The sequence below is a fragment of the Carcharodon carcharias genome, chromosome 19 (genome assembly GCF_017639515.1).
Source record: "Carcharodon carcharias isolate sCarCar2 chromosome 19, sCarCar2.pri, whole genome shotgun sequence".
NCBI lineage: Eukaryota > Metazoa > Chordata > Chondrichthyes > Lamniformes > Lamnidae > Carcharodon > Carcharodon carcharias.
In genome coordinates this window covers 40,927,119-40,946,512 of record NC_054485.1, presented here as the reverse complement: position 1 = coordinate 40,946,512, position 19,394 = coordinate 40,927,119, and the positions used below count along the sequence as shown (strand labels likewise).

General features: G+C 42.6%; 1 protein-coding gene across 1 annotated transcript in view; it reads left to right on the top strand.

The window, feature by feature from the left end:
• Positions 1 to 19,394, top strand: part of csmd2 (CUB and Sushi multiple domains 2) — a 736,338-nt gene that overhangs the window by 371,071 nt on the left and 345,873 nt on the right. Inside the window, exon 21 of the mRNA XM_041212915.1 lies at positions 10,290 to 10,492. Coding sequence (XP_041068849.1) covers positions 10,290 to 10,492 — 203 coding nt within the window. The remainder of the gene's footprint in view (positions 1 to 10,289; positions 10,493 to 19,394) is intronic.

Below are 19,394 nucleotides of genomic sequence, written 5' to 3'. Positions count from 1 at the left end.
TCCCTTCCTTGAGAAAGATTGATTGGAATAATCATGCACTGCAGAAGCTACAACATTGCCTTCAGTCCAATGCTGAACATTTGTCACATTTACTAATTGTATTGTCCTATGTTCCATGCCTAGGTATGTTTGCTGCAGATACTAATTTAGTAGTTGTACACCAAAGGTTGACTTTTTGTTTCATTTTGGTGCTTCTCACTCCTAAAACCCCTATTAATTTAGCCGTTTGTAAGCACTCTTTATTTTCTAGAGTATTTTCTACCTTGAGTATGACAGCTTGGCCTCAGTTTGTACATCTCGCTAGATCTCAATCATAACAAAAAGATAACGACAAACACATTTTATACCATCCAAGGACTCTCAGCATAAGTAATAGATCTGCTTTGTCATAGAGGTATGAACGTCACCAATGGGAGACCCCACAGCCCTCTATCATTATAATACATTCTACAGTAATTAGGCTATCCATTGCATTTGTGCATAGCAATAAATAAAATACTCATTATTTCTGTGTGGTGCACTTGTTTTTAATTGATAGACATGGAGTGTGCTTGATGAACGTTTTGAGGTGGAACTGAAATGGGTTCTTCAAATGAAGAGACCTGAAAACAACAGGGAATATTGAGAGCAGACATGGTTAAAATTAATTTGGTGTTACTGGAGCAATAGTGTAGGTGTTCACAGTTAGAGACAATGGCAGCAGTCTCTGAGTTCACAATGGGGAGACCTCTGAGTTCCCTGAAGCCCCAGAAAAGGTGTTTAAAGTATTGGATTGTAAACAGTTGTGCTATGAACTGGAACAGAAACAGAAAATGCTGGAAAAACTCAGCAGGTCTAGCAGCACCTGTGGAGAGAGAAACAGAGTTAATGTTTTGAATCCATATGATCCTTCTTCAGAACTGAGGAGATGTGGAAATGTGATGAAATTTATACTTTTAAAGGGGGTGGAGCAGGTGAAGGTGCTGTAACCTGTCATTAGAACAAGGTTTGAGTTAGCCTGGTGGGGATGAGCCTAGCAAGCAAGTGTTGTGAAAATTTTAGGGCATTGTTACATTATATTATTATACATTCACTAAAACGATTGCAATTATTTAATAAAAATTTAAAAGTATCCATAGGCATTATGTAGATGAATGTAGGATATGGTTGGTTTGGAACAGGGATTGTAAAATTGCACCTGCTAAGAATAGCTTGCAACTGCAGGTGTGTCAGCTCACAACTGCTTGCTTAATAATGGGAAACACTATAAGAAATACAGAATGGCAATGCTCAAATAAGGAATGTGTGACACAGGGAGCAAATTTAATGTTTACTCACCAATCTCACATGGCATTGCACAGAGAGAATTCAGACCAACCATAGCCTTTAGGTAAAATTGAGGCAAGAGGGAAAATGTTAATTGATCAGTATATGGCAAGGTAATTTAGTAATTTTTTTAAAGTCAGATATTATGTTCTCATATTTCTTTGCTAGTTTGATTTTGTGTTTTTATTTCTTGTTAAATAAAAAAACATCAGTTTGGGAAGAAGGGGAGAATTGTTTGGGAATGTCACAGGTAGAATTTGAGCTCTTTTTTTCCCTGCCCATGACCTGAATGTTGGTACGTGTAAGTGTGTGTTTTCTTGCCTTCAGAGTGAGGATCTCAGTTAAATAATTCCAGCAGCAAGCTTTTTGTGGGTTTTAAAATAAAGGAGGTCATTTATTGTCACGTACTTGCCCTGGATTTTAAAATCCATTGTCTCACTCAATCATCTCCATCTATGCTCTCTTACCACAATGATCAAATGTACATGAAGGTCAAATAATTTGGTTGTAACTTATGATAATCTCAGTGTTTTTTGTGGCAGGCCTGCAGTTTCATAAATGAGTGTGATGCTTTAATAAAGTGAAAGTCTGGTCAGTGAAGGATTCTCAGTAAGTGCAAGGTTTCTTGTAGGCAAATTTACAGGAGGTTGTTTCTTAAGTAAGTTCAAAGGTGGGAGTCCTTCCCCCACTCCCACAGGGGAGATGGTTGCATGGACTTTAAAGTGTGTAGGATTTTGTGGGGGTGGTCAGGGGGTGTTGGGGCTCAGCGGGGTTGAGGGTGTAAGGCCCCTGCCAGGGTGAGGGTTGGTCAGGTGAGCCTCTGGGTTGGGGGGTTGTTGGGTCCTGTCATGTTGGGTTGGGTCATGCCTTGGAGGGGTTGGGGATGAGAGTCAGTCCTGGCAGTAGCAGGGAAAAGTCCTCATTGAGGTGGGGGAACCCTGTGGGTTGGGTGTTCCTGTCAGGGGATGTAGCCTCTTGCAGGTGGGCGGGACTCCCATGGCAGGGAGCGGGGGTAGTTGGGGGTTTGGAGAGAGACCCCTGGTGTGTCAGGGGGTCGGTGGGACACCTAAAGGGTGTGGCGGAGACCCCTGGGGCATTGGGGGTTGTCCACTAGGGGTTCGGGGGTGTGAGGGCAACCCTGTGAGGGGGGTCAATATGAGCCTGTGAAATAGTTACCCAGAAGTTAGAAGAGCTTTTAATCCTTCTAAATTTTTCTGGATAACTCTTGGTGCAACCCATTTGGAACCATCCAAAGTTTGTGATTTAAATCGCATTTTTGGATAGTTCCCAGTGCAGGGCAGTTGCCTAGGGGAAGTTCGCAATTCCGGGCAATAGCAGCGCAAATCTTACCTGGGAACTTCCAAAGGGGATTCTCCAACTGTATTGTCAAGTGCGCTGTCTATCAAATGAGTTGTCAAGCTGAGGGCCCACCTGCCATCTCAAGTGGATATTAAAGATCCCAAAGCCGTATTTAGAAGAAATGCAGGGGGGGTTGGGGGGTTGTGTGCCGGCCATTATTTATCCTTCAATCAAATCACTAAAACAAATGATCTGGTCATTATCATATAGCTGTTTGTGGGACCTTACTGTGCACAAATTGCCTGCTGTATCTCCTACTGTACAACAGTGGCACTGAGTACTTCTTTAACTGTAAAGCACTTGGGGATATCTTGAGGTCATGAAAATTCTAATGTAAATGCAACCATCTTTTCTCCGACAGGAGGGTGTAATTAATGTGTGTCCACCTCACATCAGCAGTTTCCTTGAAAAATCTGGAATTTCTAAAGGAAAAGTTTGACAACAGAGAGTGTGCACAGATGTAACTTTTTAAATATATTACAGAATGTTTCAACATTTTGTTATGTGATAATTGATATTCTCAGAGAATTATCACACGTCATGGCTGATTTTACATAACTTTAACTGTTAATAACCATCAGCTATTAATTACATAATACATAAAGCAATAGCTGGCTTGGAATGAGTTGTTGGTTAGAACACACTTAGTTTTATCTGAATACCCCAGTAACAGCAGAGACTTGTAGCACCTTCCCTTACTCGTCACTAGCACTGGTTATATTGGAGTTGTCCACTATCAGTGATGTCTCAATATGATGCCCAAAAATTGTCTAAAATGTTTTGTGAAATTCACTTCTGCAAAATTAATAAATGTGGTAGAACACAAAGGTAAAAAGTACCAGCAGTGAAAGAGAACACTAAACAGCAGGAAAGTAATTACCACCAGGGAATGGAGCATTGGCCAAGATAGTATTTGAAGAATTGTGATCTGTCATGAGCCCCCCACGTTGGGAAGGATTTACTGGCTTCAGAAAAAAAATCCAGCAACAATTCATGAGGGTGAAACCCGAGGTGAATGGATTGAGCTCTGATTTCTTTTTAAGACGTTGGTTAAAGTTGGGTTATATTGTTGAAGAATAAGAGGGCTAATGACTCATTTCATTGACAGTGAAGGGAACTGATGAGGTGAACAAGTCACAACTTTAATTGGAAAATACACAACAATGAGCCTTCTAAAAAAAATGAATCCAGAAAAGAATTTTTCACTAAAGAGGGTCATAAAAATATGGGATGCACTGATGCAGAAGGCCATGAATACAGAATCAATTGAAGTGTTTGAAGAAGGTGGATGCAGTTAGGAAATAAAGGTATTATGGGATATGGAGAGTGAGCGCAGAATTGAGCTGTAAAAGATAACAGCTGCTGTGTGGCTGACAATGTGATGGAGCAGCCTTGATTGTTCAAATGGCCTAATCCTGTTCATATGATATACTAGTCCAGTGAATAATTAAGCCTCATGACCCATTTTAAAGAAAACACTGAAAGTTAGGGCCATTTATAAGATGATGTCAGCAGCAGTAAAAGACAGTTTCACCAACAGGATCCCTTAATCAAGTAGGAAAGCGACAGCATATCATTTTGGCAGGATCATTTTACAAAAAGGGCTTTCTAGTGAGGTGGCACTTATTAAAAATATACCAGAAATTCTTGTTTTAAAGCACAGTTCCCACTATTCGTAATGTCCCCACTTATTTTGGATAGCTGCCTATATTGGGCATTTTGGTGCTAACCATTTGCCTTCATCAAAATGCATCATTTAGTAATAATGGCTCTTACACTGTGTGAGCGAACATGATTTGTCCACTCTATGCAATTGCAAGCGTAACTTGACAGCTGAGATCTTGGATGTGACTGGGCAACGTGGGCTGCGACAATAAGAAATCCATAACAACCATTCAAAGTTGTGCATTCATTCCAAAGATATAGAATCATTTAAGAAATAGACCAGGCTACCTTCTGATCCTATTGCCATTGCAACATGGATATGTTTTGCCTATAGATTTATTCGGATGATTTACAAGAACTCAGTCAAACTTGGCCTAGATTTTCATCCTCGAGATGGGTATCGGAGGTCAGGAAAATTCCTGGCTTAGCCTGCCTGCCTTGGGAGAAAGTGCCCACAAGAACAGAATTTTCATTGTTGCAGGGGACAGGTGCGACTGGAGTCATGCCAGCCGACCTGGGAAGGAATTTGGAGACAGCCACAGGGCCTGCTAGGTGCCAAGGCGAGCTGTTTAAAAGACTCACCTCGTTGCTGTGGGACTAAAAACAAAAAGGCCCTCCAGCCCTCACCTTTTGCAGCCCCTCACCCACTACACACTCCCCTTGCCCCATCCATGCAACCTCATGCCCCCCACCCACCCGTATGGCCCATGCCTGGTTGTCCCTTTCCACCCACGTCCATGGCCCCTCATACCCTCATGTCAAGTTATGGCACTTCCATGTCAACTGATCCACTATACTTTATAGAACCAAGGAACCGTGATGTGAGAATAGGATGTGTTAACAAAAAACCTTCAAAGAAAGTCATTTATTCATAACTTTCCACAATGTTTTTAAAAAATGTCCTTTTACTTCAGAGAAATAAAAATTTCAATCACCTAGACCCTTTAAAGTTTCAATCACTGAAACTACAAGCACTTGAAACTCCTTAACTTTGTGTAACTAAATATTGTGCAATTGACAGCATTGATCAGAGAGCTAGACCTGTCAATCAAGCAATGGTTCCTCTGAGGCTGTTCGTTGATCTTTTCATTGAGCACAGCTGGCATGACATCATCTCAGGTGTTTCAATATGCTAATTGATTTCTGGGCTCTTCTGCCAAGCCTCATTATGTATTCTTGGTTGAGAGCCCAGGCATCCATTAAAGTACTAAAACATCCTGACTCGATGAAAATCCAGCTCCTTGCCTCTGTATCCACCCAGTGGAGTGCACCTAAATGGGGAGATACTAATCTTTATTTGACAGTGTTTCTTTCAAGGCAGCACCAGGCTATGAAAGGAATTATATATGTTTATGTCTACATCTGGAACCTGGAAGGTTGAAACTTTCACTGAATAATAACCCTTTCCAGATACATATTCAAGGTTTCTTATCAGCCTGATGGCAAAACAGAGCCATGAGTTTGTGACATGAAATAGGAAATAATTTGAATTGTAAAGATTTTGGACTTTAATGAGGAGTGAACAGCTGCTTGAATTGTCCAAAATGATTGGCGTGCTTAACAGGCTTTAAACCGTGTTGTTGTAATTCATCGAATCATTGAATCTTACAGTACAGAAAGAAGCCATTCAGCATGCCATACCTCTGCTAGCTGTTTGAAAGACTGCCCAATTTAATCGTCGAGCCCAGACTTTTCTCCATAACCCTGTAAAGTAGTCCTCTTCAAGTACATGTCCAATTTCCCTTCGAAAGTTTCTATGCAATGTAATTCCATCACCCTGTCAGGTGGTGTGTTCCAGATCTCAAAACTCTGCAAGTAAAAAGTATCATTTCCCCTTTAGTTCCTTTAACAATTATTTTAATTTTGGTTACTGATGCACTTGCCAGAGGAAACAGTGTCTCCCTATATGGTCCATTAAAACCGTTATATTTTAAATACTTTTATTCAGTCTCCCTTTAACCCTCTCTGCTTTAAGGAGAACAATCCTAGCTTCTCCAATTTCCCCAACTAACTGAAATCCCTCATCCCTGGTACCATTCTGCTGAACTTCCGCTGTATCCTCTCCAAGCCTTCACTTCCTTCCTAATGTGTGATGTGCAGAATTATACACAACACTCCAGCTGAGGTCTCACCAGGGATTTGTCAGGATTAGCATGACTTCACTGTCTTTGGATCCAGTGCTCTTCAACTATACTTTTGCTTTTTAAATGTGCATAGAAGATTTTTGAGTTCTACTGTATTTTATTCATAATCTTTTTTCATATTCTCTATTTGCCATACTATTCTATTGTTTCCTGAACCTAACATCTGTCCTAAACCATTTTATTTTAACATCAATTTCCTTTATCATCTATGGAGCTCTAGCTTTGGGTGCCCCATTTTTCTCCTTATGGACAAGATGCTTAGTTTGTTCTGGAACTATGGCTGACCTGAAGAACCGCCATTGCTGCTTTAACTCTTTCTTGGCTAGTCTTTGTTTCCACTCCACCTGTGCTAGATCTCTACTCAAATCACTGAAATAAACTCTCTTGCAGTTGGATATTTTCACATTCGAAATTGCTTTTACCCTGTTCATAACTCCTTTAGGGACACCAGAGTGCAGAAGCAGAGAGGAGAGACACTGCACAGAAATCTAGGAAGGGCAAACAGCAACAGACTGAGCATAATGTAAATGGAGCAGAAATTAATTGGAGGACAAAACCAAGCTAACTATCATGCTTTTTCGAATGCATGTGTGTAATAAGCTTGGAGTGCAAGACTGGTTTCTTTTAAGAAACATTTATTTACATATGAAGCTACATGCTTGTTCTAAGACCAAGGCTAAAAAGCTCTACCCCTAAGATTTCCTATGCTTAGGGCTGATTCGTTTATATAATCACATGATTCCCATAACAGTCAGAAATGGCTTAACTTACAATGATTTCAATGTGCGTTAATGTAAAGAGCATTTGAAATAAGATTGAAGGATTATGGGCACATAGGGGGTTTTAATATACTGGCTAGAATGGACACTGGGTTTAAACATGGGCAGGAGTGGGAACTAGATGTTCCTGACTGCAATGTATTCAGGAGGTATGGGGGCAGGGGAAGAAAGAAATGAGTGGAAGACATAGAGGTGGCAGTATTTGTCAAGATTAATGGCCGTCATTGTGCCAAGCTGACGGGGTCTCGCCCATCTGTCAGAGAATGGTCAGATCTGTGGGTGCAGCTTGACAGAATGATTTCCACCATTTGGCGGAAGATCAGAGGCCAGCAGCCCTTCATGCTGCCAGTGCCAGCCAGAGCAGTTAGAGCAATACAGCCACCGGAGGCTCAGGATCACCGTGGGAACCAAGACAAAGATAAGTGAAAGCAGGAGAGAGATCGTGGAGTGGAGGTTGTTTGGGGGGGAGGGGGCGTGGGGAAGAATTGCAGGGGACGGTGGATGCAAGGGAAAGGGGTTGGCTTTCAGTAGCTGTCCCCTCCCGGTTGCTGGGCCCCTCAATCAGGCACATTGTAGTGTGAGTAAGAATTTTCTTCATATATTTCTAGGCCAACCAGGAAGGAAGCACAGCTGCCTCTGGTACAGGGGAATGTAGGGCAAGTGAGTGCATTTCAGTGGGAGAACATCTGGGATTAGTGGCCATCATATAATTTAGATTTATAATCTATCCATGAGGTAACAACAAATGGTTAGTATCATTTGCATGATATAAGTGGCTGCCTGGGACAAGCTGGGACAGTGCAATTAGAGGGGACTGTGTCTCTGAAATGGAAAGCAGCTGCTTTAATCTGCTTTTGCAGCTAATATGATGAAAGGAGAGCAGAACAACCTGTCAGAATCTGTTTGGGCAATGCCTCACATTTGTGAGATCTTTCATTATGAATTTTCAAAGGAAAATAGTTGTTGAATAAGAATTGATAAAAATGCATGCTTGAAGAAGTCTCTCTCAGCCGACAAATTCTTGAGGATATATGTAAAATATGCATATAAATTCCTCCTCATTATTCAGAGCAGGCCAGAAAGGTTTCCAAATAATCCCTAAGAATGAAGCACCAAGAGACTATAATAAAATGGGCTGTCAGGTAAATTGCAGTATTTGCAGCAGTGTGATTGTTCATGGATTTCAATAAAAAAATGTGAATAAAATACATTTAAATTTGAGATAGCACGCTAAATGAGGCATGCTTTGGCACTTCAATAGTTCAGTGAGTTCTATTAGTTCGTATTATTTATTAAGCTAACCTTGTTTTGAAACAATTTCACTTTCATATTTATATACCCTGGTTTTCCGATTGTATGTTGTTATTCTATCTCTATTATTACATTGGTTGTTTTCAGAAAAGGAATAGGATTTGTTGTTAATGATGGCGTGTAGTCTTCTTTGCTGCAAAAATGTATATTTTTTCCAAGGTAAGCTCCGCCCTCCTCCACGAACCATTGCAAACTGGCTGTTGAATGATTTGGCGGTGCATTGGAAGATTGGGAAGATTGACTAAAAGCCATTGATGAGTGGTTTGCTCTGGGAGAGCTAATGGTAGCACAAATCGACTTCACCACAAACACCTTGTAGTGTATTTTTACGTGAGGCAAAGAGGAAAATAAGTCTGTGGTGTTTTTCTTAAAATTAAGATGAATTTGTGGATGGCAAATTGAAACCCAGTCTTCAGTGTTCCTTTTGTTGTAATATGCCTTTAAGAGTTTTGAGCATGGCATCACTGAAAAGAAATGTTTCATGCAACCCAGTTTAGTTTCACTTCTGCTTTCAGCAGAGCACAGCACATACATCTTTGCTGCTGGTGTCTTCAAGCTTTATGCCCATGTATATATGTTCACATGTGCCTAGAATTAATAAATTACGCCGCAACATGTTTACCCAATCCTTTATCAGTTATTGGTGCTTTTATACCATTATAAAGACACAACGGGTAGGATTTTCCTGTCGGCGAGCGGGGGTGCGGGGCCCACTTGCCGACGCGTAAAATGACGCCTGGTGGAACTCCTGATGTCACCGCGCCCCACTTAACTTTTCAGGTAAGTGGGGCCACAGCAAAATCAGCTGTGCGCCCGCCAACCTGTCAGTGGCCAATTGAGGCCATTGACAGAGTTATTTAAGCAATTAATGGGCCTGCCCATCCAACCTTAAGGTTGGTGGACAGGCCAGGAGCCCTGACGGGCATTAGAAAAAGCATGAAACCTCATGCACGGGTGGGATGAGCTTTCATGTAGGTTTTTAAAAATGTAATTAAGTTTTTTAAAAAAGTTATGGACATGTCCCAACTCATGTGACAGTGTCACAAGAGGGGACATGTCAGGGATTTTTTTTTCTATTTTTAATAATTTGTACATTAGAGGCGATCTCCCTGAGACAGCACTTAGCCTCAGGGAGATAAGTGTGCTCTTTTGTACGCATGCGTGAAAGAGCGTACTCTCGGGTTTAGGGATTCCGCCCCCCACCCCCCCCCCCCCCACCCCCACCCGCACAGGGATTGTGCTTCCGTGTGGATGTCAATTAAGGCCCCCCCACATAAAATGGTGGCGCGCCCCCAATCAGGGGCGCCGATCGGAGGCACAACTGCACACACCCACACTTCAACTTCCTGGTGAGGAGAAAATCCTGCCCAACATCTTTAAAATGTCAAACTTTTTTTTCAATCCTGTATTGACCATCATAATTTAGGAGTTTGAGATCATGGAAGGAAAATAGTCCCATTATACTGCTGACCTGAAGAAATACGCAGTTGAAAACTGCTAAGTAGCAAAAGCTGGGGTAGCAATCTACATCCCCATATGTGCAGCAGGGTTTCAAAAGCAAATCAGCTCACCAGCTCAAAAGGCAGCTCACCACTACCTTCTCAAGGGCAATTAGGGATGGGCAGTAAATACTGACCCAGCCAATGAAGCCCACATTCAGTGAATGAACTTAAAAAAAAAAATCCCTGATCTTATACTTCATTTCTCTTTTTGTTTCTTCCTTTAGCATCCACTTTCTAGTTTTCCACACAGAAACTGTTCATGACGTTCTGAAGATTTGGGATGGATCGCTGGAGAGTGGCATCCTGCTGAGGGAGATGAGCGGCTCCACCTTGCCCCCTGATATCCACAGCACGTTCAACTCCATCACACTCCAGTTCGACACAGACTTCTTCACCAGCAAGCAGGGCTTCGCCATTCAGTTCTCAAGTATGTGCCAATTAACTGAGGTTATTCGGGCTATCGGTGAACCCAGTGTTTCCTATACTGTGAATTGTTGAAATGTTGTCTAGAGTATTGTGCAAAATTTTCATCTGGAGATTAAACTTATGTCCATGGTCAGGTAAATTGTAAATGGTCTGTGAAAGGAGCAGGCTTCATGGCTCAATCATGGCTCAAATAGACTTTCCTGCTAATATTTGATATACTCTTATCTGAAAATTTTCAATAAAGGTTAGAGCCATTTAGACTTTTTTTTTCTCCGGATATCGCTTCACTTGAAATTAGTTTTAAGGCAACGTATTCCCTAATTGAAAATAAAAGCACGTTAGTATTTGAATTAGAAAGATGAATTTTAAATGTGTCTTCTTTAAGACTGCAAATTGCACCTGATTAGATTTATGTTTTCTGTTTAATTCAATAAGCATAATAACCAGGTTGATTCAGATTAACTGCCTTCATTCCCTCATTTTATGGGAAGCAAGAAATCTACTTTTTCAGCCTATAATAAAAAGTTCTGCTGATTCTTAAAAGCAGCATTGATTTGCAATTGCAGCAACTCATTTTATTTAACATTTTATAGCATATGTTTTATGTAACTTCAGATTATTTAGACGTAAAAATTTGTTGCTGGAACGATGGCGCCACACCTGGCCTCAATAGGGGAAAGCCCCAGATATTAAGTGCCTTTCAAGCACTTAAGTGGACTGCAGTGGCCCTTCCCCAGGGTTGAGGACTCCAGCGGCAGGGTTTCTGCTCCCGAGACCTGCCCGCCAATCAGAGGCTCGCAGCTGTCAATTGCAGGCAACTCCAGCAGGAATGGTGGCAGCTGTTGGCAATGCAGCCAGGGAGAGGCCTAGGATTGATGAGGGACCCCGGGGAGGGGTGGGGGGGGAGGGGGGGGTGACAGGTGAGCGATGGTAGGATGGAGGTCATGGGGAGGGCTGATGGGGAGGGTAGGGGAGAGGGTGTAGACAGCGAAGGTAGGAGAGCTGGCCCTCAGCGGGGCTCCCCCCTTCCCAATCCCAGGCCCCTCAATCAGGCACTGGGTGCCTTGAATGAGGCATTCCCTGGGATCCGCAAGCAAATCCAGCAGGGTTTGCTTTTCCGTCTTCCCGTATGGTGACTCCCCCACCTGCTGCTAGATGAACACCAGTGGTGGCAGGCTCAGGCCCTTCAGTGGGCATTAATTACCCACTTAAGGGCCTCAATCGGCAGTGGGGAGGGAAGGCCCTCCCACCCGAGACTTAATCTGGGTCATCACCCAGCAAACCCCCCGCCCCTCCATCCCCCGTCACCTGAGTAAATGCCTCCTGCTTCCAAACTCATCATAGGGAGGGCATTAAATTCTACTGTCTGGCTCTGACATTATTAATTGCTTGTTAAAAATTCTAAATTATTTTCTTTCTATTTTGGAGACCACCTCTCAGAGACACGTGTGCCTTTCACAAGTCTGAGATCCCTGATCCTTGCAGACTTCCAAGCTGCCTCAGTTGTTGAGCTGCCTCAGTAGTCACATTTCAAGATCACTAGACGCTCCATGCCTCCCTCTGAAGTCTTTCTACTCTCCATGTTTCTGCAGCTCTAAGATCCCAATGCTGTCCAAGCCTCAGAGTTTCCTGAACTTATCATATCTCTGAGATTCATGTGTTTGGCATATCTCTAACAGTACTCCGTGTATCTGCACATCTGAGGTGACTATCCTATCTGGTATTACGCATTCCAAATATCAAAACATTGTAAACAATATACATATGTATGCTCAGTCATCTGTACTTAAATGTGTCAACCAGCTGGGAGAAGGGGAGAAGGCAGAGGTATTACACTAGCTGCATTGTTCATTCAGAAAGCTGGCACAGACGCAATGGGCTGAATGGCCTCCTTCTACCCTGTAACAACTCTGTGATCCTATAAAGGTTCTGAATGAATACTTTGCATCAGCTTTTGCAAAAGAGGGGGACAATGTAGATGCTGTAGTTAAGGACATGGAATGTGAAATATTGGTTGGGATAAATATGGTTAAAGAGGAAATTTTAAGGATTTTAGCATCTTTTGAAAGTCAATAAATCACCAGGCCTGGATGAAATGCATAACAGGTTTTTAAGGTAAACAAAGGAGGAAATAGCAGAGACTCTGATCATCATTTTCCAATCCTCTCTGGCTACAGGCATGGTGCTGGAGTATTGGAGGACTACTAACATTGTACATTGTTTAAAATGGGAGAAAGAGATAGGTTGAGTAATTACAGGTCAGTCAGCTAAACTTTTGGAAAAAAAATTAAGGACAGTTTTGGTTATCATTTAAAAAGGCATGGATCAATATAGGACATTCAGCATGGATTTGTTAAGGGAGGTCATGTCTGAAAAACTTGATTGAAATTTCTGAGATAACTAGGAGGATTGGTGAGGATGGTGCATTTGATGTAGTCTACATGGATTTTTGCAAGACTTTTGATAAGGTCCCACATAGCAAATTAGTGTTACATGGGTCTGCCCCTTTATTTTTGAAAATATGATTTTTCAACTTTCAACTGACTGGAAATTTTGCAATTTGAACCGAGACAGATGAAACTGCTTAAAAATGCAAGGCCACATTCCAAGATGAAGGTGAGAAATCAACAAATCACCTTCAGGAGAGCGTGAAGAGAAAGACATCTCCTATAACCAGACACCCATCAAAACTAGTTACTGTCTAGGGAAGAGATATTAAAAATGCAGAGTACTGGATATTGAGACAATAGCTGCCACAGACAGACCAACCCAAAACCTCTTGGAAATACACAATGGGTGAAGTATTTCAAGGCAAGGCTGCCAGCCATTAGAGAGAGATCGCAAATCACAAAAAGTGCCCAAAAAGTCTTCAGGCAGAGGAAACAAACTGAGGGCTGTGCTCTCTCTCTGTGTCTCTCCTTTGGAATAAGCGCGTTGCCTGGTTTGAGAAGACAACTCTACCAGAAACCTGCCAGCGAACCGGGATCTCTTAACAATTGCAACATCTTCTACACCTGCCCGCATCCAAGAAGCCAGCTAACCCATATTGGCTGCAATGTTAAAAATCTATGCCTCAAGGACAATCAAAGGACACTTAGCCATATAATCTTTTACTTTTTTTTTTGGACTCTAACTCCCCTGATTTAGGATACCTGTGTTTGTGTGTGTGCCCTAGTGACTGCATGAGGACCGAATGCTGGATCTTATGTTTTTATCATTTTTCTCAGGTTTAGTGGTTAATAAATTTGCTCTTTCTTTGACTCAAGAAAACTTTGTTAATTGGCTCCTTATTGCTCACAGCTTAAAGAAATTAGTATATATTGATATGGAAAAGGCATACCGTCCTGAAAAAGAAACTTAAATCTTTTATGTGACCAACCAAGGAGGTTGAATAGAGGGAGCCAATTCACCTCTTCTCACCCGGTCATAACACGAGTCACGTGATTAAAAGCCCATGGGATCTAAGGAAATAGCAAGTGGCAGGAGCCAAAGGGTAACAGTTGATGCTTGGATTTGTGACTGGAAGGCTGTTTCCAGTGGGGTGCTGCAGGGCTCAGTATAACGTTCCTTGCTTTTTGTGGTATACCTCAACGACTTAGGGCGGAATTTTCCATGCCCCTTGGCGTTGGATGTTGTGGCGGGTGTGAGTGGACAGTATGGCGGGAAGGCCAAAAAATCAGTTTCACGACATAATGAAAACAGTTTGTGATCATCCGCTCCGTCCGTCAATGGCGAGCCACCTTTCCCACCGCCAGACATCAGGAATTTCATTTTAATATATCTGCATATCATTATAAGCCCTGCTCACCGGAATCATCTCCCACAATGCTGGATCATCCGGGATCATGCCGACATGTTTCACAATGAACGTAAGCGACGTGCACCTGGCGAGCTGCACTTCGCTTGAAACTTCGAGGCTTGTTTGCCTACCTTGCTTCGGGCAGCACTTGTGGTCATCAGCGCCAGGCTTCACGGTCAGCACCACATCACTTTTAGGGGGGCTCATGGGCAGGTCTCCACTTACGAGACCAGACATAAGGCAGGGGTGGCTTTTCAACGGCTGCAGGACTAGGGCTTGCTTAGGGAAGGGGGAGAAGTGGCCTCAGGCAAGGGAATAGGCTGCAGCGCAAGGGCTGTACTGGGGAAAGGGGGGTATCACAGAGTGTGTGTGGTGGCACATGTTGATTTGTGCAAGTTGTCCCAAGAGGGTGAGGGCATCCTCTTTCTGCACTGGATGGTGAATCTCTTCTGTGCAGCATTGGCACTGACCACCACTGCCACTGCCTCCCAAGCTGTAGTGGTGACACTGATGGGCCTCCTGCAGCAGAGCGGTGTAGAGGATATTGTAATAGGCTCCAGCGGTGTCCAGAAGGCGTCCCAGGGATGCATCACTGAATTGGGTTGAGGGCTGGTGGGCAGGTGCTGCTGCACCCTTCTTGCTTTTTGGGGCCATGTCATCTGTGCAGCAGTCCTGGGCTGGAAGCACTGAGAGGCCTGCGTGCAACTGCACTTTAAATATGACACCCGGCGTGTGGAAGTGGCGAGGTGACGGCATGGCGGGCGAATCGGAGGCCAGCCGCCAGCGAAACGGCATGTTTCCAGGAATGCATGATTAATGCGGCGGGATTGGGACGATTTGGTGTGAAAACCCGCCATTTTCGCCAGCAGATAAAATGTCCTTTTTCCTGCACGCTACCTCACTTAATGCAAATCGGGGACAATTGCGCCCTTAGACTTTAATGTTGGGGGCATGCTTAAGAAGAAGATACAAAAATTGTTCATGTGATTGATAGTGAGGAAGAAGGCTGTAAACTGCTGGTGGATATCAAAGGATTGGTCAGATGGGTCTAAAAGAGACAAATAGAATTTGATCACAATATAGATGAGGTAATGCATTTGGGGAGGGAAAACAGGCAAGGGAATGTAAAATAAGTGTTAGGTTTCTAAGAGTGGAAGAACATAGGGATCTTAGAGTATATGTTCACAGATAGCTGAAAGTAACAGACAGGTAGATAAGGTGGTTAACAAGTCATCTTGGAATACTTTTCTTTGATAACCCAGGCCATAAAATATATAGCGTTGTTAAGCTAGAACTACAGAAAACATTGGTAAGGTAGAGTACTGTGTACCGTTCTGGTCATTACATTACAGAAAGGGTGTGTTTGCACTAGAGACCAGAGACAGGAAATTTGTGAGGATGTTGTATAGGCCTGGAGAATTTTAGCTATGAGGAATGATTGGATAGGCTGAGATTCTTTGGAATAGAGGAGACTAAGGGAAGATTTTATTGAGGTGTATGACATTATGAGGGGTCTAGATAGAGTGGATTGGAAGGACCTAATTCCCTTAGCAGAAAGCTAGGTCAATAACCAAGGAATGTAGATGTAATGTAACTGGTAGAAAGATTAGAAGAGAGTTAAGAAGAGTCTGGAAAACTGCCTAAAAAAGTGGCAGAGGCAGTAACCCTTACCACATTTAAAAAATACATGGAAATGTTCTTGAAGTGTGTGACCTTCCAGGCTGTGGACCAAGAGCTGGAAAGTGGGATTAGGCCTTCTTTTTCAGCCAGCATGGGCTGAATGGCCTCATTCTTTGTTGTAAATTCCTATGAATCTATGGTAAATTAAGCAGGGTATGTGTTAATCCTTAGATTGCTGGCAGTTCCAAGGAAATACTAAGCTATTTGGGCAGGTTATTTTTCCAGTAAGATTTGCAGCGTTCATAGTGTAGTCAGAGTGCAGCTTCTATGTCCTGCACATCTTTATGTATGTTACAGATGCCTTCTGTTCAGGCCACTGTAATGACAGCCTTTGGCCTTTTGTCCTGATGCATGGTACAAACATGAGTGGCCACTTAGGGCAGGATTTTCTGTGTCCACCTGCCGCCATGACCTTCCGGTCCTGCTGCAAGTCAATGGACTTCTGGCGGGGGTGGGGGGGGGTGTTGCACACCACCTTGCCCGCGGTGGGTCCCACCCCTGACGGGGCCAGAAAATCCTGGCCTTAATGTTCAACGACCAAGCCGAAAATTTGAATTCCAGCCTGGAGCTTTGGAGTTCTTGCCTCTTCATTGTAGTGGCTCTGAAGCAGAGTTTCAAACCGTATATAATTATTATTTTATTCAGTGTTTTGGAAGCCCTCATTGAAGAGCTGATAATTATGGTAATGACCTGGTGCTTGAGGAGGATAAGCTAATTTTGCAGAGCCTGAATCTGGGAGTAGCAATAATTTAATTTTAATATTTAAACAGAAATATTAACCTATTGTTGTGTAGTAGATTAGAATATAATTAGGTGGAATGTTTCAACAAATACTTATGTATGTCAAAATCGCTTCAAATTACACAATTACAAACATGGTAAATTCTTGCTTGCACTTTTCAGGAAACCTGTTCAAAATTTGTATCACAAATCATTCATCGTGAACCCATATACTTATTAAAATGAAGTAGTCTTTGCTTGAGCAACAGAAAGGACAATGAAAGCAAAATAAGGGGCCGAAAACATAAGAGGATTAAATTTTCCTCACCTACTCTATTACAGATTTCATTCAGCACAATTGATCCCATTCAGTTGAACCTGAATTTGCCTAAGTAAGTCTCGAGGGGAATATGAATGAATAACCTTAAAATTGAAGCATGTGAAAAGCAATGCAGTTTAATCTGAATTGAAGCACATTTTAACATTCCAGCATTTCACTGGCACTGGAAGACCCATTCATTATTGTATGCACATAAAATGAAAACTTGCAATATTGTAAGAGGAGCCCCATGTTCTATCATTAGAGAGCACAACACACCTTCCTATTTATAGTACAAAAGCAAAGTACTGCGGTTGCTGGAAATCAGGAATAAAAACAGAAGAAACCGTAAATACTCAGGCCAGGCAGCATCTGTGGAGAAACAAAGTTAAAGAGTGCAGTTTAATGCCACCCCCCTCCAAAGCAAGTTTGATGGCGGGGGCATTTAATCAGTAGGGAGCGTGGCAGTTGGGGGACCCCACTGTCTTCTTGCCCCCGCCCTGATTAAGTTCGTGGCAGGAAGGCTCATGGACAGCCTTCCCACCCCGTTGCCACTTGAGGCCCTTAAGTGAACAATTAATGCTCACTTAAGAGCCTCATCCCACCACTGCTTGTATTCACCCAGTGGAGAGCAGGAGACTTGTCATGCAGGAAGTTGAAAAGTAAATTCTGGCATGTTTGCTTGTGGGATGTTTGGATGGCAGCTCTCGGCGGGCAGGTCTTCAGCTTCTGGGAGTTCTTGATTCTGGGGAAGGCCCACCACTGCCCAGTTAAATGCCTTATTGGCACTTAATATTCTGAGTGTTTCCCAAAGGCAGCGTTGCAGAGCTTTTGCCACCTCTTCAGCCAGTGGGCAAGATCCCCCAAAGCCTTCACTGAATACCGCCCAATGTTTCAGGTTTATGACCTGCCATCAGAACTGGAAAAGGTTAGAGATGCAAAAGGTCTTCAGCAAGAGCAGAGACAGACAAGGGATGGAGACAAGGATAGAACCAAAGGGAAGGACTGTGATCGGGGACAAGGCAGGAGAGATTAATAACAAAAAGGAAGATGGTGTAAGGTAAAAGCAGACGGTATTGGGATAGTGAAGACACAAAAGGTGGGTCTGGAGGAGGTGTAAAAGGAAAATAGCAGAAGCATTACTAAACAGCTAATCTCTGGAAAAATGGGAGCAGTGGTTAGATCTGAAACTGTTAGACTGTTGAATCGGAAGACTGTAAAGTGCCTAATTGAAAAATGAAGCGCTGTCCTTTGAACTTGGGTTGAGCTTCATTGGAGTAGTATATGAAGCCAAGAACAGAGATATCAGATTGGGAGGAGGATGGAGATTTAAAATGAAAGGCTAGAAACACAGAGTCCTACTTGCGGACTGAACTGAGGTGCTCAGCAGCTAATGTTAAGTTTGCTGCAATCAGTATCCATAATCGAGGTAGTCAAATGCTGACAATATATTTTTACAGAGATGTCACTCACAGAGCGGATCAGGTGGTGGCTTAGCCTTTTGTATGGAAAGCTTCATAGTATAGCACCACACCCAGATTGAGCTTTTAATTTAAAAAAAATAAAACCCCTTCTTGTCCTGTATTTCATGCCCTTTGACTGCTTTTCGGATAATGTTATTTTACTGAGCCTTCCTTTAAAAACCAATGTCCATGTCTAAAAGGAGGAGCACACCATAATTTGACGTTGCTTTCAAAGGTGGAATAATGATCCTATAATAAACACGCCGCAAGTAACTCTTGCTAAAAAACAAATTAATATCGTAACAGATGGGGTAGTACCAGGGACCTAATATTGACTATGGACAGGCTGAATAAACTAAAGAAGGGTCCCATGTGGCTCATTTCTCAGGCAGCTTATGATAAGACCTGGTAGACTCCAGTTGGAGACAAGGTGGAGGGAAGTGAGCTGACTGGATGAAGCAGTATAAGAGATTGAGAATCTAATTATTTAAATACTAAATTCACGCAATGTGATGAAGGTTCTTTATTCTTTTCATAAAAGATATAGTTTCTATATGAGTAGGTTAGCCTTTAAAAGGATTTAATTAGTGAAAATTATACACTTACACATACTACAGGAGGAAGATGGCCAACAGGCAGCAGAGCAACAGAAAGCATTTAAGAAGGGTTATTCTGAGACCCCAAGCACTCTAGAAGCAGGTTTGGCGGATCGGGCCTCCATTGTTGTAACCTTATCACCAACTCCCTGCTCCCTACAAGCCTGACTTTCCCACTGAAAACGAGAAATTTGGGAATGACCCCTGTAATTGCACCAAGGGCGCGAGGGTGTTGATACCATCAGTTGGGCCAACTCTAAAATATTATAGATCACATTTAACTACAAAGATATGTTGTTCCTCAGATAGTCAGTATTACAATTCTG